The sequence below is a fragment of the Atheta coriaria genome, unplaced genomic scaffold (assembly GCF_025399875.1).
Source record: "Atheta coriaria isolate IRGN ID8LTWV9N9 unplaced genomic scaffold, Caltech_Dcor_3.1 hic_scaffold_3_pilon, whole genome shotgun sequence".
Classification (NCBI taxonomy): domain Eukaryota; kingdom Metazoa; phylum Arthropoda; class Insecta; order Coleoptera; family Staphylinidae; genus Dalotia; species Dalotia coriaria.
The window spans coordinates 11,659,206-11,679,481 of NW_027045445.1; the positions used below are offsets into that span (position 1 = coordinate 11,659,206).

General features: G+C 35.7%; 4 protein-coding genes across 7 annotated transcripts; 2 read left to right on the forward strand and 2 right to left on the reverse strand.

The window, feature by feature from the left end:
- Nucleotides 1-130: 130 nt before the first annotated feature.
- On the reverse strand, nucleotides 131-10,664 carry Arp5 (Actin-related protein 5). 3 transcript variants are annotated; one of them, XM_065317304.1, is made up of 7 exons: nucleotides 10,520-10,664; nucleotides 2,341-2,459; nucleotides 1,948-2,283; nucleotides 1,467-1,889; nucleotides 1,037-1,404; nucleotides 790-976; nucleotides 131-728 (listed from the first exon to the last, which is right to left on the reverse strand). In XM_065317304.1, exons 2-7 carry the CDS (start codon nucleotides 2,441-2,443, stop codon nucleotides 175-177), a joined length of 1,971 nt encoding a protein of 656 aa, XP_065173376.1. In that variant the 5' UTR covers nucleotides 2,444-2,459; nucleotides 10,520-10,664; the 3' UTR covers nucleotides 131-174. The 3 variants fall into 3 exon arrangements, with proteins under 3 accessions (XP_065173376.1, XP_065173375.1, XP_065173377.1); XM_065317303.1 differs by lacking the exon at nucleotides 10,520-10,664 and adding an exon at nucleotides 2,509-2,677; XM_065317305.1 differs by lacking the exon at nucleotides 10,520-10,664 and adding an exon at nucleotides 2,509-2,596 and having other exon boundaries at nucleotides 2,341-2,421.
- A 393-nt stretch (nucleotides 10,665-11,057) lies between these two features.
- Hr96 (Nuclear hormone receptor HR96) lies at nucleotides 11,058-13,247 on the forward strand. 2 transcript variants are annotated; one of them, XM_065317307.1, is made up of 5 exons: nucleotides 11,067-12,061; nucleotides 12,126-12,342; nucleotides 12,398-12,616; nucleotides 12,678-12,890; nucleotides 12,949-13,247. In XM_065317307.1, exons 1-5 carry the CDS (start codon nucleotides 11,442-11,444, stop codon nucleotides 13,144-13,146), a joined length of 1,467 nt encoding a protein of 488 aa, XP_065173379.1. In that variant the 5' UTR covers nucleotides 11,067-11,441; the 3' UTR covers nucleotides 13,147-13,247. The 2 variants fall into 2 exon arrangements, with proteins under 2 accessions (XP_065173378.1, XP_065173379.1); XM_065317306.1 differs by having other exon boundaries at nucleotides 11,058-12,061; nucleotides 12,678-13,247.
- On the reverse strand, nucleotides 12,765-14,864 carry LOC135803639 (WD repeat-containing protein 91). Its single transcript, XM_065317308.1, has 3 exons — nucleotides 14,107-14,864; nucleotides 13,781-13,896; nucleotides 12,765-13,706 (listed from the first exon to the last, which is right to left on the reverse strand). The coding sequence occupies exons 1-3, from the start codon at nucleotides 14,489-14,491 to the stop codon at nucleotides 13,341-13,343; spliced, it is 867 nt and encodes a 288-aa protein (XP_065173380.1). The 5' UTR covers nucleotides 14,492-14,864; the 3' UTR covers nucleotides 12,765-13,340.
- A 3,529-nt stretch (nucleotides 14,865-18,393) lies between these two features.
- LOC135804279 (transcription factor btd-like) lies at nucleotides 18,394-20,047 on the forward strand. The gene is made up of 2 exons (XM_065318100.1): nucleotides 18,394-18,725; nucleotides 18,887-20,047. The coding sequence occupies exons 1-2, from the start codon at nucleotides 18,675-18,677 to the stop codon at nucleotides 19,859-19,861; spliced, it is 1,026 nt and encodes a 341-aa protein (XP_065174172.1). The 5' UTR covers nucleotides 18,394-18,674; the 3' UTR covers nucleotides 19,862-20,047.
- The last annotated feature ends 229 nt before the right edge of the window (nucleotides 20,048-20,276 follow it).

Below are 20,276 nucleotides of genomic sequence, written 5' to 3' on the forward strand. Positions count from 1 at the left end.
TAAATATGTACCCACTTTCCGCACGTGCAAGAGCACATGCGTCAATATGCTTGCTGCCCGGACCGCCGGGAGACTAATCGTTTAAAAGTGCATAAATGCAAATATTATTCAAACGTAGTATTAGAGTCGATTGCATTTTATATGATTTATTAGCTGTAGAATGTTCAAATACAATTAAATGTCTACTTCAACCAATTGTTCCTTGGGACTTGGAGTATACAAATTCGATGCAATGTGTGTTTTAAAATATTCACCACCATATTCGTCATATTCTGCCCGCGATACGCAGTAACTTTCGAATAAATCACTATTAGCAAGCTTCCGTGCCCCTTGCCATGGTGATAGTATTGGATTTGGCATTAAATCAACAGCTGAATAGCTCTGAAATGGTCTTATCGGCGTTAAATCAGCTTGAATACGTTCCTTTAATCCCGGTAGTTGTGACAAACCACCCATTAGCACCACATTACCCGCTAAACGCAACTGTTCTTCAGGAGAAAATAATTTGAGCACATAACCCATCACTTCTGATAAACCCGCCTCTGACGAACCAATCATGTATGGTTTAAAAAGCAACTCTGGTGCGCGATATCGCTCAATACCGATATGTAGTTGATGAGCTTCGGCTGGAGCTAAATGATCGTGTTCCTCACCAGTATCATATGACTTTATTACCTCTTCCAATTCGAGAAGTTTTTCGTTTTCTGCATCGCTATCACTATCACCGCCTAAGGAAACAAATATAAAATTAATATCGAGTTTGTTTTAGGTTTAATAATTAAGTTTTACCATCTCGACTGATTGTTTTGTAAATGTCCCAATCTTCGTCGCGAATTCCAAAATCGTCATTTCCTTTTTCTTTCCTGGCAAGTTGCGAAATTATTCGCATGCGTTCTTGTCCAGCCGCCGTTCGACGTTTTGCCATGTCTTGTTTACGCTGTTTTCTCACTAGTTTTTTGTTCAATATTTCTTGTTTCTGCAATAACACAAAAAAGTAGTCACACCAATGTTTAACTATATTACTTTTAATGTTTACCATTCGCTTAGCGTTTTGAACGTACAATTGCAGCGCTTTCTCATTCTCAAACACAATTTTATTTAGCTTTAATTGTTTAGTTGGTGGTTCGTCGATTAATTCTTCGGCATTCGCCGCGAGAATTTTCTGTTTTGTCTTTTCAATTCGATTCCTTAACAGATTGATGTTCTTTTCTAGATCTTCTTGAGTCTCAATTCCGTTTTGACTCAATGCATACTCAAACTCTTCAATGTCATCATCGAGTTCTTGTATATCATACAATTTCTGTAATTTCTCTTCATCTTCTGCCAATTTTTCGTTTCTACGACGTGCGTTTATTTCAGATAGTCTCTTCGCAAGTTCTTTTTTCCTTTCTTTCTGTTGTTCAGCTGTAATATAAAAATATTTTCATTATATGTCACTACATAATTAAAAGCAAATTAACAAATACCTGTTAAACCAGCAGATGGTATGTGAGCATTATAAGGAAGCTGTATTTTCTTAATATTCTTCTCATAATATTCGACGTCATTCCATCGCATTAACTCCTCACGATAATTCGGTGCAATCAGACAAATACGGTGCAACAATTCTTCTGCTCGACTCAATGTTATCTGTGTTGCATGTGCTGGATATTTAAGCTGTAGCATTCGATGTAAAAACATTACAATCTGATGACCACCAGTATTGATTCTTCTAGTATGTTCAAAGTATGCTTTGCCATCTAATATTGGTATCACATGCATTGTATGATATCCCAAATTCAACAGCAGAGCATCTTTCTGGGATGTCAAATGTTGGTGTGCAAATAATGCATCAACACCATAACAAATTCTAGGGACTGAATAGCACTCAAATAACAATTCAGACATTACTAAAACGAAATTTGTTGATTAAAAAATTATGATTTATTTTTACTATATATTTCTTACATTGTCTTGAAGAATTTGGATTTAAGAATCCTTCAGAAAGTACAATTGGATGTGGAACACATTTTTCTGTATCAATTCCCAAGTGATAAAAGGTATAATCAAATAAATGCTCCTGTGCCTCAAAATGAGTTACAATATTCTTGTCAAACTGTGTTTTGAGTTGAAAACGCATTGCTTCAATATTTAAAATATCATTTCCAACTTGTAATGGGGGTGCTTGTACTTCAACATTTGTATCTTTTTTAGATCTTTCTTTTCTGGGCTTAGCAATTAAATTTTTAAATATTAAGAGTGGCTCAGACTGGGAAGCCCATCCTACTCTACTTGTGCAGGAACCTTAAAAAAATCAAATGAATATATTCCACATAATGTAGTAAAATATAATTAATTTACCATTGTCAATGATGATTGGCACTGAACTATTCCTTAAGGTACTATCATAAGGATGGACAATATCTTGCACAGATTTAATATCTTTAAATTCAATTATATCCATTTTAACATGAGTATCACTATAAACAACAATAAAGAAGCGTAGTTGGTGTAAACAACAGAACTAACCTGTGCAATGGTTTTGTAGTTACTATTATTGTCAAGAGATGTCCCTGCATGTTACTTATCAAGAAGTAGGTATATTTACTTGAGACGCATTAATAATTTATTTCAAACGCATTAGTTATTTATTTTAATCGCAATAACTTATTATTCTTGATTTAGTTGTTCTAAGAAACTTAATTGCGCATTTCCTTGTTTGTTTAGAACGCAGTTATAAAAATGTATAAATAGTGCGTCATCCAAAACGTAACAGATCTATTGTAATCTCAACTTTGCCAAATAAACAAGTTAAAGGTTTAAATCGGTGTTCAATTGAATCGCTCTGTAGAAACCTCATCAATAAATCCTTAAACTACACAAGTGCATCGACGGTCTTTTAACAAGATCTAATTCGCGAGGTTGATTCCGAATAAATAAATGTATTATTAATACAAACAAAAGATAAACTCTTTCAATATAAAAACCACTCGACACGAATCGCAAATATAATAAATAATAAAATATAATAAATATCTTCGGAGTGAGATTTGATTTTTCTTCTGTTGTTAAACCATCGTCGGACGTAGGGATGTCCGATGATAATGGTGATGATTATATCGATTAACATGATTAACGTGTATTGGGTATAGTCACGTGTCTTAGTTCTTGATCGAAACGGATTGATCTGAGACCATTTCGCTTTTGCCTTGCGATCATTGATTTCATTGATGTCTATTTGTTCGTTATTCACTTTTATCTCTGTCTGTTTGACCAGTGGAATCAATGTTGTTCTTATTAAATATAATGAACAGGGGTTGGCTGTTGCTTTCTGTGATTATTGGTTGAATTGTTTCTTCATTGAACTCAAATTGAAGTTGAAGTTCTCTCTTGTTTGGGCAGTTTATTCTTAGTTCTTTCGCGTATGGAGCAAATAGTACCCAATCCGTTATGTCTTCTATATCCTTTCGTAGAACCACTACGATTTCAATTTCGTGTTGCACTCAATTGGACAGATTCTGCTTTGTTAGTATATTCGTTTCACAATTGTCTCTCTGCACGTTTTGTATAATCGTTCGTTTGCATAAGTATGTTCCATTCAGTAGCTGACAATCTTCAGATTCGTTAGCTTGTGGAAGGATTACTCGGAAGGTGCTGTCTTGTTGACAAATTGGGATAGGATACAGTTTGTAAAGATCAAATGATGTTTCGTAAAACATTGGTACTTCCAGAATGAACACTATTCTAGTGTCAACAATGTATGAATTTAGAGTTATTAATTTTGAATAATTAATTACGTTTTCATGTGTAACTTCAAATGGTAACTGATTAAGATTGCCTCTCGATTCTAAATTTTGCAATGAGGTATATAACTCATTTGTTGAAATAATACTTGAGTGCATGAGTCTTAATTTTGAAAATGTTAGGGCAGTGACCAAATTACTTAGCCTGTGCTCAATTGTTTGGTACATCAGATGTAATTGATTTAGAGTATCTGTGACGTCATAAATCTCTGATTTTTCGATTTGATTTTTTAAATCCATTTCAGCTCTCTGCAAGTGTAATTCCAGCGAAACTTCGTTTATACTTATTGTTGCAATTATCTTATTAAATTTATCTATTATTTCTGTCGATAAAGTGTATTGATCTTGAATTTGATTGTTAATTAATTTTTAATTTGCTTCTAGATTTTTAATCATCTCTTCATATTTTCTGCCATCTTCTTTGTCAAGATTGCCTGATATTGTTTTTATTATTGAGCCCAAGGCATTATTTAGGCCTCTTTTGGTTCTTTTATTTGGAATTATTTCGTTAATTTCCTCGGAAATAGTACTTTGTATATTCGTGATGATTTTTGCGTAATTCCCCAAGCTTGATTCATAGTGCAGGTTATTACTAATGGTCTCTAATATTTGATTGACTCTAGTATTTAGTTCTCCAAAATAATGGATAATCAATGATACATTGTATAATTGTGTGGTGGTATTTTTGAATTTTTGCCGGGCCAAAATGAATTTGTAACAATTCAAGGTTGGAATGTAAATTTTTAATTTCCACCTGCGCTGGTACCAGGGTGATCAGTGCCAGAAGGAGGGCGAACCTGTAGGAGAACGTCCTGTATTATTTTTACCGGTCTTGATATTTCTAGTATGGTAAGCACGCTTTGTTGTTTTTATTACATTTTTTGACGGATCTATTGTATCGATTTGTTCTTTTCCTCTAAATTTATTTTGTACCTTCGTGATTCTTTGTAACTCTTTTGGATAGAATGTCTCGTTTTCCCGTAATGTCGGTTGATTAATGTTTTCATTATATTTTTTAGCAACTTGTTCCTTCTGATTTTGCAATTTTTCATTGATTTTTTGATATAATAATTTGACCTTGTCCTTATGATTTTGAACATAATTGCTCATTAGTGAGATATTACAGTCAATATCAAACGGGTCTTCTAAATTTAAATGTCCTGTAACTATGTCAATTGGCTTTTGCTTAGTTGCTGAATGCATGGTATTATTATAAGCAAGAATTGCGTATAATGTTTGGTTATCTATTGAATCTTGAAATTGTTCTTTTAGTAATCTAATATGTTCTTATGTAAGGCTAAAAGGTTTTTCAAATTAGTGTTTTTAAATTCTGTACCGTTATCAGTTATGATTCTTTTCGGTACTCCGTAGCATGAGAAGAATTGAATTAATTTTGAAACTATGTCTATTGAATTTAAACTTGGTAATTTATATATTTGGGCGAATTTTGAAAAACTGTCAATTATTGTAAGAAATATTTCTTTCTGAATCTTTAAAGTGTCTAAGTGAATTATTAAAAAGGGTTTGGTAGGAGTTGGTGTAATACTTATTCCTGTTTTTATTGGTACTCTTTCGTATTTAGTTCTTTGACATATGTCACATGTATTTATGAATGTTTGAACAGAATTTCTCATCCCAGGCCAATAATAGATTTGCCTAATTCTACTCTCTGTCTCGTTTATACCTCTATGATTGGTTTTACTTTCATGGTATCTTTGTATTACTTCCGAAATTTCATTCTCAGGAACTTCTATTAGTTTGTTTCTAACGCAAAGGAATTTAAAACTAGGCCAACGGAAAGTTTTTCGAATTATTTCTGAAAATTGGTAATACATTTCCGGCGGTTTAAAATGGATATAGTATGTAACCTGTGGCACAATGTATTCTCGTATGAAATTTATTATTTCTGTCTCGAATTTATCCTTGCTAATCTCATTTGTGAGTCTTAATTTGTTTGGAAATGGTCTGGTTAATTTTGGTTTTTGGGCTGAATGATTTACTAATATGAATTCTAGCTGATTTTGACCCTTATTTAGAAGGCTATCAATTATTGGTATTACGTTTTCTGGTTCTTCAAACTGATTAGAATGGTCAGTTTGGCTCTTGAATGATTCGGGTTTTGAATTGCTAATATCTTGAATTATTCTTTCTTCATCACTCTCAACTGAGTGTTCGTCATAATTTACTATCACTGATTCCGAAACTTTTTTGGGTTGATTCGATTCCTTATAGAATGCGTACATGTACTCAAATATGTCTTTCGCGTTATCCGTTTCGTCTCTGTCCAATTAATTTCGATTCGCGACAGCGCGTCTGCGTTTGCGTTTAACTTACCCTTTTTGTAAACAATGTCATAATCGTACTCCTCGAGTCTCAATCTCCATCTGACGAATTTTGAATTTGGCTCTTTTAATGAAAATAACCATTGTAGTGGTTTATGATCGGTTATAATTTTGAATTTCCTTCCATATAAATATGGTCTAAAATATTTGGTTGCATAAACGATAGCCAATAGTTCTTTTTCAATTGTTGAGTAATTTTTTCCGAGTTTTTAGAGTTCTGGAGGCGTATGCTACAGGTAAATCTTTTCCTATAGTTCCTTGTGAAAGGACTGCGTCTATTGCTACATTACACGCGTCCGTGGTGAGATTGAATGTTTGAGTAAAGTCAGGGTACTGAAGAATTGGTTTTACATTTTCAAAACAATTCATATATTCCTCACTTAAGGTAATATTCGCGTTTTTCTTGAGACATTGAGTTAGCGGTTTAGTGATTGTGGCAAAGTTATTAATAAATTTTCTATAGTATCCTAGCAAACCTAGGAAGCCTTTTAACTGTTTCTGAGTTTTTTGGTACCGGCAATTGCTTTATTGCTTTGATTTTGTCTGGGTTAGGTCGTATTCCCGATGGTGTAATGACATGTCCTAGAAAGTTTACTTCTTTCCTGAAAAATTCTGATTTGTCTATTTGAATTTTGAAATTCGCGTTTCGTAAACGATCGAATACTTTTCGCAAATTTTGAATATGTTCCTGTAAGGAAACACTGAAAATAATTATGTCGTCCATATAGACTAGGCACAATTCGTTCTGAATTCCCTTTAGTATGAAATCCATAACTCTTTGAAATGTTGCCGGTGCATTTTTGAGTCCGAACGGCATTCTTATATATTCGAAATGTCCGTTCTCTACGTTAAACGCGGTTTTTTCCGAATCGCGCGGATTCATCTCGATTTGATGGAAACCTGAGACTAAATCTAAGGTTGAAAAGTACTGACATCGCCCTAGTTTGTCTAGGATATCCGTGATATTCGGTAAAGGATATTTGTCATTAATCGTCTTTTCATTTAGCTTCCGATAATCGACTACGACACGCCACTTTTGTTTTCCGCTCGCGTCTAATTTTTTCGGAACTATCCAGATGGGAGAGGACCATGGAGTTACTTGGTTGAATGATTTTTTGACTCAACATTTTTTGAATTTGTGTTTGCACCTCTTGCTTATGAACAAACGGATATCTGTACGATTTAGTGTAGATTGGCATTTCGTCATGTGTTCTGATTTCGTACTTAACTTTATTTGAAAATGTTAGAGGCTTATCCTCGTTGTGGAATATGTTCGAATTTTCTTTTACTAAATTTTGAATGTAATACTTCTCTTCTGGGTTCATGTGTTCTGTTCGGATTTTCGGTATGTTTTGAATATTATCTCTTTTCGAATAACAGTTTAAATTATGAAATTCTTCCGGTGTATAAAGTTTTCCTTCATACAATTCCGCAGTTAATGGTTGTGTAAAGTCGACCACTGCGGTTTTGTCGTCTTTATTGACTATTGTGATTAATGCATTATAATAATTACTTTTTGTAAGACATTCTGGGATTTCGCAATTATTGCTCTTTATGCTTGGAATGATTACATCTCCCTCTTTTATACTTGTTTTGACTTTAATAACTTGTTCTGTTCTTGGTTGTACCTCGTAACTATTTAATTTCTTACTGATTTTTTGGTAATAAATCTGAATTTCGGCGTTCGGCGTTATTAACTTTCTGTATTTTACATCGATTGTTGCATTAAGGAACTCTAAATTATCTATGCCAATTAATCCTTTAAAAATATTATGAAATTTAAACAAATTGAATTTCATGAACTCATTCGGTCTCTTAAACATTTTTGATACAGGCATCTGGCCACTGTATTGATGTGTCGATGAGGAAAAAGCATTTGAAATGATAAATGGGTCAAAATTGATTGTTTTTGGAAATATTTGTTCCGCAATGTCAGGGTCAATGAAAGAAGTTGTTGAACCTGTGTCAACTAGTAATTTTAGATTGTTATACTCCGGGAAAATTATGTACGATAGTCTACTTGTATTGTCACAACTGTTTACTTCTATTATTCTTGGATCTCCGAGGCTAGTGCTTGAAAATTTACGGGATTTTCCTCGAAATTGGTGTCATCATACGGATTTTGTTCGGGGTTACCTTCATCAGGTAAGGTTTCCTCACGAAACATTGACTCAAGCGATGAGTCTAAATTTTCCGACTCGATGTTATGATATTGTTGTGTCCTGTAAAAGCTTTGTTTCGGCTTCGAGAAATTACCGTATGGTACCGATTGGCGTGTGCTGATACTCATTGGTGTTTCCGGATTGGGTTTATAGTTTGGATTTGGTTTGAAAACATTTGAGTCTCTTGAGAAGTTTGATTTTGGTTGTTCATTGAAAGGTTTTGTGTTTACGAATTTGTTCTGAGGTTGAAACGGACTTTTGTAATTTTGATTAGGATTAAATTTGCTGATATTGCCGGGTGACAGATTTATCTTTTGGAAATTAGCATTCGCGTTTGTTTTAATAGTGTCTTTTTGATAGTAGAGTACGCTCCTCATTAATATATTGCAATGCTATTTGCATGTTATTGGGTCTCATAGCTCTGATTGAGCTTCCCAATGGCTCATTTAACCCGGCTATAGTTTTCGAAGCTAGTTTATTATATAGCTCCCTTTTTACTCTAATCGTGATATCATTTAATTCATGTGCGTTCAGATACGGAGACAATAAATTTTGAATATTTATTACTTTGTCGTAATACTGTAACGCGGTTTCATTTGTCTGCTTTAGCAAGACCATGTCACGTATGAGACATACTTCGTCTCTTTGGTCACTAAAATTACGTATGAGTGTCTCTTTTAACTCGTTAAAGTACGAACTCCCGAAATGTTCACGGCGATTCGTGCACTTCCGGTGAGTTTGTTTATTATTGATTTCAATATAAAAATGTTTATGAAGTTGCCCGGGTCGTTAGTGTCAACGAACGTGTTAACAATACTCTCGGCGCAACTGAGAAACTCGACTAAGTCGTTTGTGTCGCCATTGAATTCTGGCACACATTTCAGGTATTCCGGTTTGAAATCGTTAGGCATCTTGAAACTTCAGTTTTCAGATATTTAATTTTCCGAATCTAACCCTGAATTTATATTATTAATGTGGATTTGATTTTCCAATGTTTGTGAAATATCTAGGGATTGGAAAGGATGACAGTTCCATGACAATTCTGAGATGGTGTCCAGACACGCAAAGTTCGATAGTCTTTTTCACTTGAATGTTTTGCTTCACGCGTACCGCGAGTATGAATCTGAGTTAACTGTTGAAACAGCAAGGTTTTCTCGATGAAGAATTATCATATCCTACCGACTGCGCCAATTATATTCGCGATTCGTGTCGAGTGGTTTTATATTAAAGAATTTATCTTTTAATTCACGAATTGTTCACATATATTATATTTATTTGTTCGAATCGCGGTCGCGAATTAGAACTTGTTTCTAGGCTTCGATTCACTTGTGTTACTTAAGGATATCTTAATTAGATTTCTAGTGAACGATTCAAAGGAACAATTATTTAAACCTTTACTTGTTTATTAACTGAAGTTTAGAATACAATAATAATCTAGTACAATTTAGTTGGCGCGCTATTTATACATATGAATTTTAAATAAATATGGAAATGCGTAATTAAGTGTCTTTGGAATAATGGAATCTAGAACAATGAGTCGTGGGTTTCTCCTCATATAACTTGCATGATAGTCTCGTCAATCTGAATAATAAATACTAGATAATAATATTTGTGCCATGTTAAATTCTCAAGAAAGGAGAAAACTCGCCATGAAGATCGACGGCAGGAGAGAATGAAAATCAAATCATACACAATCCTCGCGCCATCTAGTTTCGATAAAAATAAAGCAAATTAAAGCAACAAACTAATTAAACAAGAAAGGAATGGATAAAAAAGATAAAGAAATCCATAACTTACAACCGGATAAAAGTACAGACAAAAATCAGTGTTTCGAAACACGAAAATCCAATTTTTCTTGCTTTCTCGTGCGTTAATCATAAAAGTTAATAAGAAAAATTATAAAGAATTTCAATACTAATAATTTGATGAAAACATGACTGTTCGTTTGCTAGACGCCTAAAACAAACAAAAATAAGTGACTCAAAACACCAAAATACAATTTTTTCTGGCTTGTCCTTGTGTTAATCACAAAAGTTAATAGAGAAATCTATACAGAATTTCAATACCTACAGTCTAATAACTGAACAGGTTTCTTATGGGGTAGAGTTTGAATGCTAAATGCCTAAAACAAAGCCACATCAAGGTTTCACAAAACACGAACATACAATGTTCTGGCTTCATTCATGTTATTTACAAAATTAACATTTATCAAAATAATATTTCCAGTACTTACAATTTGATGCCACTCTTCGAAGTCGAGTTCCCTATTTGAATCCTTAAAACAACCTACAATAAGTAATGCAAAACACCAAAATTATGCAAAATAAGTTTGTTGATGTTGACATGAATCAATAGGTTAGGTATAGTCGCCGTACCTATGCGCTGCGTTAATTTAAAACTGGCGCATGCGCAGATAGTAGCTTGACTCGAAGAAACTCGACACGGCATTGACGTTTGTCGCACATCATAAAAGCACTAAGAACGCACTAACTTTCGATAAAATGCGTTGAATGAAAAATTTTCTTTAATCTTTAAACACTGTTTAGACACTAGAGCTCTAAGTTAAAACAAATATATAAATTTACTATAATATTAATTTAAATATATATCTATACATCATATCAAGCATTTAAATATTTTATAAAACCTAACACCCTTCAACTATAGGAAAGCAAGGATATTTAATTTTTTAGTCATGGAACCAAAAATAAATCTGCCAGCATATGATATGGTCGTATAGCTTACATTTCGATTATATTTACGCTTAAAAGTTTGCCACCACTGCTCCTGCCACATTCCCGACTCTCAACGAGTGCGCTTCGAAATTAATGAATGATACACACACTAACTCAGAGATAACACTACAAGTAGCATGACTTAAAGGTCAAACTCGAACATAATCATAAACGCTGACCGTGGATACTTGCACATAGATGAATCAATAAAAAATCTATATACTCCTTTGCAATCCATCACAATTGCAATCTTCACAATTAAACAAAGTGTTGAACACAATTTTCAACCAAGTGAGTATGCGGATTATAGTGTCGTGAGTGTGAGAGCTCAACAAACAGTATGTTAACTTTTTATCTAATAAATGTTGAACTGTCGAGAACCTGATAAGGAGGCACTTCCACATAAGTTATTAACTAAAAATGGACCAGAAAGTATGTGGTGTGTGTAGTGACAAAGCCCTAAACTACAATTTTAATGCTGTAACCTGTGAAAGCTGTAAAGCATTCTTTCGTCGAAATGCGCTTACAAACAAAGTATTTAAGTGTCCCTTTGAGGGAAGGTGTGATATCAATACAGTTACGAGACGATTCTGCCAAAGATGTCGATTGGACAAGTGTTTTGCCATAGGCATGAAAAAGGATATGATTATGACAGACCAGGACAAAGAAATTAAAAAGAAGAAGATTGAAGAGAACAAGGCATTGAAGAGGGCTAATGGCTTTGGATTCAAGAAAGGATTTAAGAAAGTAAAGAAGCCTAAGTATTATGACAATCACAGTGATGACTATAGTAACTCTTCAATGTCACCAGAGAGTACAACAAGCTCAAGTTTACAAGTCTCACCTGAGAGTGTACAAAAACTTGATGGATCTGGCATGAATCCACTCTTACATTCCTTGATTACGAATAATAATCATTTGAACTGCAATCACAATTCACCTAGTCCTGTGAGTACAACTCAGGAGAGGGTGGAAGTTGTGTATACTGATATAGATGTTGCCAGAGATGTTTTGCAAGATGTTCAACAACATCAACAACAGTAAGTTTTTTTTTATCATCATAAGTATTGCTGAGTAGTATTGGTAACATGAATATTGTTTTAGAAACAGAAGTGAAGCTAATGCAATTGAGTCAATACTTTGTGAAGCAATTAAACTGGAATTTGACGCTTATTCATCAATGGCACATAGTAGAGGACCTTCAAGAGAACTGAATGATGCAGAAAGGGCTAAACTGAATGAGTTGATTGTTGCTAACAAGACGTTGTCTACACCTGTTGATGAAGATGCCACAAATTGGATTGCTGAAGATTGCAGGAAGGTAAGCAATGTTTAATTTACATATGTTCTATTTGGCATACAAAAATTGGTTTTAGGTGAATGTTCACAACAGTTTATTAGCTGACCCAGCACTTCTGGACGTAATCAACTTAACCGCAGTTGCAATAAGGCGCCTAATAAAAATGGCGAAAAAAATCAACGCTTTTAAAAATATGTGCCAAGAGGATCAAGTCGCATTGCTAAAGGGAGGCTGTACAGAAATGATGATTCTGAGAAGCGTCATGAACTACGATTCCAGTAAGCAAACGTGGAAGGTAATATTAACTGTTCCACTTACAGTAATTGATCGTTTTATTAACGTTGATTAACTTTAAGATACCGCATACCAAAGAATATCTGGGAAACTTGAAGGCGGACGTATTGAAGCAGGCCAAAGGTAACATTTATCAAGAGCACGAGAGATTCATAACGACGTTCGACCAGAAATGGCGCAACGACGAAAATATTATATTAATACTATGTGCTATCACATTGTTCACACCCGATCGAGCGCGTGTGGTTCATCAAGACGTTATTAAGTTAGAACAGGTAAATTACTTAAGAAACATTGTGTACATATACTTTTATATTAAAAATTTCTTTGTAGAACTCGTATTATTACCTTTTACGTCGATATCTGGAAAGCGTGTATCCCGGGTGCGAAGCGAAATCTACTTTCCTAAAGTTGATTCAAAAAATCTCCGAATTACACAAAATGAACGAAGAAGTGATCAACTGCTATTTGGACGTGAATCCATCGGATGTGGAACCGCTCTTGCTCGAAATTTTCGATTTAAAACATTGAGTTTTGGGTCCAACCGAAGCAACCAACCTGATTTACAAGTAATTGTGCAATAGAGAAGTTGTAATCGAAACATTTACAAACTAAACGAAAATCAGGCCGAAGCTTCTGACAAAAATTGACCTTTAGTCGAACCCATCAGAATATCATGTTTTGTACTTTAAAAAATCTAAATTATCACATGGAATAACACACATCTACGAATCGTAAAAGAAGCTTTGTCCGGACTTGACACTTTTGCTGCTCATACTCGAACTCAGTTTCTTGCTCCGGTTGTAGTTATCCTTGCGCCCTAAAATCGGGCTGGAGCCACTGCTCATGTTACGAATTAAATTCTTGAAGCTCTTCGTTTGATTCTCATTTACTGCGCTTTCCTGTGCTATAATGTAGAAATCGTCGAGCAAATGTGGCGGTGGCTCCACAAGACAAGGACTGATTGTGTTGTCCGGATTCTTTTCAATCAGCAGATTGATTTGTTTCGTTAGATGTTCATTCTTTTCCTCTAAGAGTCTTATTTTGTTCGCGTCTTCTTCGTATTGTAGTAGTTTCGGCATCGGCATGAACTGAGCACAGGGTGCAATATTATTAAAACATTAATATTAGTAATCAAAAAGTAATATGTGATAACAATTGTTACCTGAAATATTGAAGCCAGAAAATTGTGCAAGGATACCAAACATGTATCCTGCCATTGTTTTGAGAAGTATATTTGGAAGAAAGCATTTTCTTCTGGATTTTTAATGTATGGTAACACTGAAAGACAAAGATTTTTTAAATCAATTTAATTCAGAGAATATAGTCTATATTTATTAAATACAACAAAATGTTATCAAAGATAAACAAATAGAATTTATTTCCAACTACCAACTATATACTAGTCTTATTATTTTTCAATAAACCAATTCCAACAAAGTGTTAACTGATTAAAACTTTAAAAACATGAAATGAATAAATTATACTTACTGAACCAGTCCTTCCATTCACTTTGTCCTTGTAGCTCAGGAGTTAATTTAACAAAGAATTCGTTCATTTTTTCAGGTTTGTTAGTGACAACTGTATTTATCAGATACATTTTAAGCACAGCATTTTCTATCTTCTTGATGCCTGGAACAAATTGACTCTCTAGTTTTGAAAACAGATGACTATCAAAGTGCATCCATAGTTCTCTCAATGATGTGAGATCATAAGTGTTTATAAAGTGTAACAGTTGCTCTATGATTTTATCAACACGAAATCCTTTTTCTTTATCTGTTTTTAATTCTGCATCAAATACTTTAACAGTGTTACCAAACCCTCGAAACAAGAGATATTCCTTGATCATTTCTTCTAAATATTGTCCATGAGCCATTTTTCTGCCTTATGTAATCACTTGTTTTAATTCTGTATAGTTAACTCACACAGGAATTCAATGTACAAATTAAACAGATTTTGTTTCACGTTTGTAAGTATAGTTGAGTCTCTTTCAATGAGATATGGAGACAGCTAAACAGCTGACGAGCAGAAAGATAAATAAGGTTGGTGGGGTTGAGCGAACTGAGGAATAAATTTTCTCTTTTCAAGCCTAAAACACTAAGCCAATTTTTATGAATTTTGGTTTTAAGATTGTTGAGATATTGCAGAAGAGCATTGACTACTTTTTATTTCCGAAACACGAAATTATTCCGAAATAAAACTTGAAAGCGTGGAAAAGCATTGAAAGTTATCATAAACACTCAATTATAGTTATGTTACTTGAGACTAGATGGCACTACAATGCATTTATTTGCAATAATATAGCTTCGGTGCGTGAATATGTTCGACTGGATTTGTTAGACTTAAACCCTGAGCTCAAACATTACTTTATTCTTTGGCTCAAGATAGCATCAGAAGGCACTTGTTTGCATTAAATATTTGTTTGTATACATTAGGTTTGTTATGAATTGTTTAGCAGATTTTTTGTCCTATCTAATTTAAAATCACGTGTTTCAGGTTCGTACATTTCCAAATATTTCATACCTGTGTAATATATTTGTGCAATGATGAATTTATAAATTCTTATGTCTTTTGAATGAAACTATTATATTTAAAATCTTTATGACTTTTAAACACTTGCCGCTCATAAAATACTTACCAACTAAACATGAAAACGATTCATGTACCATTTCTGTGGAGAACAAATGTAAACCAATATTTAAAAATATGGTCCCGGCTCGACACTTGCCTTTTGTCGGTCTAATATATCGACAGGGGGTAACATCTTCGGGTCGGTCATTATGACCGTTTGAGTGGACGTCCGGACTTTGTCCGATGCCGAAATATATTATGTTCTTCAATCATTTGGAACAAAAGGAGCGCACATCAATTCTTGTTGTTTTCTGGTGCCGCTCCTCGCATCTTGTTAGAAGCTGAGTGACTTTGCTTTCGAAGATACTATCACATTACTAATTACCATCTCGGTCAATAAGGATAGCACGAGATTTTACGACCTGTGAGTGGCTCGGGTCCCAAACATGAATGTGCACATTTACACATTAACATTTTCCATTACAAATGCGGAAAGATAAGGAAGACGAGCGAGGAAAGAAGCAAGAAACGAAAAAAAATATAAAACAAGCCACAACCATACCACTATAGACTATACCATGGCCATAGACTACTAATGTTGGTTTAAGTTGAGTTCAAAACCGTTCTTGCCGCTTGTTAAATGGCTCTCCCGCGGAGAAGACACATATTGTCATGATGAGCATTGTGTCGAAGTGTTAGACCCGTAAAAATCCTCTACTTAGCCTTCTTTTATACAAGAACTACATGAACCTTTTTATGGATGAGTTGCCTGAACAAATCCTTTTTTGTTTTCACTTCGTACTTAAAATTTTGATCCTTTCCGGTTTCGTTTTGTCTGATATAAAAGTGTTGCACTCTATTAAATGGTTTATCATAGCAGCTATTAACAAGTTTTCTTAGGGTTACGCAAAAAATGAACAAACTATCATCTTTCATTTATGTTCCAGTTTTTTCTCATTGAAACTGGATCTTGAAATGAGCAAATAAAAGTTTCAGTTTTGAGCTGATTCAGAAGTTTAGTATTCTTTCGTACAAGACCTGCAAATAGATTCTAAGCTGCTAAATCAGGTGTAGGGCGCAAATACAACAAGCATGACAAACTGGAGGATCCATTCACCCATTGAAATTTGTAACTTTTATACCTACTTTAACTAAAAAAAAGTTTGCTTTGTGCGAGCTTGGGAACGCACTTGACACTCGATATTTCTTTGAAATAAGCCTCCGAGCATAGCCTTCTTTTATTTGTTCAAATAAATCGATTAAGTAACAAGCGATTAAACGAGAGTTTATCGCAAAATATCTACAAAATGCACCTGAATTTATAAAATAAACGCGCGCATGCGCCGAAGACTAAACTTGTCAATTCAATAAAAAACTATGAATTAAAATAGTTCGTTCATGAATTAACTTTAATAATGGTAGATTCTAGAAATGAGAAGCATTACTGACAATTATTGGTTTACAAGTTAATCCAAGTACATACTACTTTTCCACAAAATTGATAACTTTGCCGACGCACGTAGAGCGCCAGAAAATCCTTTTAATAATGTTGCGGCTACCGAAGATTAACACTTTTAAATTGACCGCTGTGAATACAATTTTTGAGGGAAAATTACCGAAATCTTGTAATTTACAACCCGGCTAAACGGATTTTCAATGTAATAGCCCGGCGATATCAATGGGCGCATTGAATAATTGGATATGCAACAGATTACATCGAAACTTGTGTACGGATTGTTTGCTTGTCGACTTTGCGAAAATTCCCAAAACCAGCCGACTCTTTGACGCTCGGTAGTTTATTGTGACTAAAGGAGATTAAAAAGTTATAGGTGAGGATCAACATAACATTACAGAGATATTTTTGTAACAACTTTAAATGTGTCAAAATAGTCAAATTCTGGTTTTAAACAATGGGATAAATTAATAAATGAAAGAAGTTAGTTAAATGTGAGAACATGTGTTTTCCCATAGTGAAAAAAATTGAAAATCAAAGTAAATATATGCGATGACGGCTTTGCAAAAGAGATTATACAGACAACAAACACACAAAGCAGCGGCACAGCCCAAACGCTTATCGCATTTAAGTAGTAAATTTACAAGGGGTTGTTTTTGTTGTTTGCCGTTGTTGTAGCTTAAGCCACGAGTCACAAGATAAATCATATTTGATTTTCGTACCTTTTGAAAATTCTCTCAACTCGCGCGGGCCGACAATTAAAACTCGTTTTGTGTGCCGCCGCAAACGAGGCAAAGAGCGAAAAAAGGCGTCCATATCTATAACGAGTCTTTGTTTTCGGAAAAAGATGCAAGCATCGCCGAGGGTTGTGCACGGGAGCAGACGAAGAGAACCGGGCGAGAGTCATCAAAAGCGCAACATCATCTCTCCACTCTCCGCCGAGGCAGATTCGAAAAGTTGTAAATCAAAAGTGCGCTGACCGTGGTCATAAATCATGGCCCGCGGGGCTGATGACGACCGCCACCGGACAATGCCGCACATTCAGTCGTGCACACACACGGGACGAGAAGATCCAGGGCTCATGGCACCGCGCACCACTATTGTGGCTTGGATAGGCGTGAAACTTGCCAAACATCCAAAGCACACAACGGCACATGGTGAGCATAAAGACGGAGTCGCCGAACTGTAAAAATGTCCAAAAATTGCATCACTTGCAGAATTCCCCAGCTAGATACACATCTTCAACATTTGTCAAACACCTGTAATGAGTGAAAAGTTAAAATTATTGAGAAATTAACAGTGTACACCATAAACTTTCTGGGGTAATAAAATAACCTTTGGTTATTGTATGTATTTAACTTGTAGATCATTGTAAATGGTTGGGTTTTGTTTGGGTGATTATGAAGCGTTTATGATTCTTTTATACCATCATACCACCCAACCAGCAACCAGCTACCTCACAATTGCGGGTCAAAGCGTCACATTTTTTCGCTTCCACGCTTTAATTGACTTTTGCTACTGTCACAGACCATCATTTCAAACCCGCAAATAAAGACCATTCTCAGAAATAGCCTCTTAATAAAATTTTCAGATAAATTTAGCAATCATTTAGTGAATTTACTAAATTAAAAACTTTGAGAAGCATGTGAGTCGTATATGTTAGTGATTTTTTCGGTGTGGGAGCTTTAGCCTCGAAGCCATTCGCTCTTCCCCACGAGTGAGATGCCAGAGTGAGAGAACCTGAGAAGAGTGGTAGGGATGTAGCGCTGCGTCTCTTGGTCTAGCGCCCATCCGAAGAGATTTTCTTAGAGCGCTGGGGTGTGCACGCGCGCGTGTTGAAAAAAGAGGCGCAGTCGATGAAGCGAGACGAAAGCATCCATACCCCGACCCCGCGCCGACCCTATAGAGCCCTTAGGGCATACTCTCGGGTCACTTGTCGCGCAGATATCGTGCGCAGACCGGCCCCTAAACACAGTGATCGTCATCTTCGGGCTCATAGAAACTCAGTTATTAGTTCACCGCTTAAGTGTCCGCAATGATGGCCTCTCCACAGCTACATCACCAGTACGGCAATGCGCAATCGCAGGTGCGTGATCTTTAATAACAGTAATCATCTTCTTCGACACCCTCTCATTAAATATTACGATTTTATTAATGTTTTCTTTAAATCCACTGCAATTACTGCCACCGTTTGCGTTCGCTAACAACCATCGAGTGTGAATTAAATATTTATTTTGATGTTTTCAGATGAGTCCGTTGAATTTACTAGCGGCTTCTTGTACCAGGGTGTACCAGCATCAACCTTATGCACATCCACAAGTCTCACCAGCTTCGACGACCTCCTGCAGCAGTGATGGATATGTTTCTCAAGTGCCTCTGGAAACTTCGCGTTCTCCTTTGGAATATTCACCGCATTATCAAAGCCATTATGGTTACGGCAATCAGTATTGGTTTCAACACTCACCTCCACCGGCGGATACCGCCACCAGTGGTTTTCAACCTCAGACACCCGCAAATATTCAACACCATCATCATCACCAAGTGTCCGCGCAATACCACACCGGAATGTCTGCGCAGTGGCACCCACAGAGTAGTTACATGAGTTTTCCTTATCAAACCATCATTAAACCAGAGATGTCAGTCTCTGAATTCCCTACAAGTTTCGTCAAAGGCCGTCGGTGTATAAAGTGTCAGTGTCCGAATTGTATCGGTGAAGAAAACGGTACCAGAAAGCCGTCGGCAAAGAAAACTCACGTCTGTCATTACCCCGGTTGTGATAAAGTGTACGGCAAAACCTCGCATCTTCAAGCGCATCTTCGATGGCACACTGGTGAGCGCCCCTACGTGTGCAACTGGCTCTTCTGCGGGAAACGTTTCACCCGTTCGGATGAACTCCAACGACATCTTCGTACACACACGGGTGAGAAACGTTTTGCGTGTCCGGTGTGCAGCAAGAGATTTATGCGCTCTGACCATCTTGCCAAACACGTGAAAACGCACAAGAACGGCAAGTCGGAGAAAAAATCGGCGAAGACGACGCCCGTGGTGAAAACCGAAATAGTTGATCAGAAACCCATTCTGCTACCCACGATGACGACGCCACAGGCGCCACCACAAATCGTAAATCACGCCAGCCATTTGGCTTCCAATCCGCCGCAAACGGTCATAAACTCGCTTTATAGCGGCTACGGTGGTTTCTATTACAACATGCCCGAACAATGATTGCAGAAGTGATAACATGTGAGCGCGAACAAAAACGCTAACGTCGTGAAGAAGAGAAGGAAAAAACTTTAACGCCGTCAGCTTAACGACTGTGCCGCGGCGGCGTGTGCGAAAGCAAAAAGTGTTATATTCCATTCCCGAAAAATGCAATAATTTAAGGGACCAGTGCCATTGCTAATGCAACTTCAGGAGATTTTGTAAATACAAAGTAAAATAAGATTTATACATGTTTGTAAATATTTTTGTACATTCTAAGTAATAGTATTTTTAAAACGCAAATTGTTAGATGATAATAAGTGAAATAAATACGTTTCCATTTTGAGATATTTACTTCTTTGAATTTATGTAGAATTTTCATTGTAGAATTTCCAAGTTGGTTTGGTAGAATACTAAGACTCTGGTAGGTATTTCCATC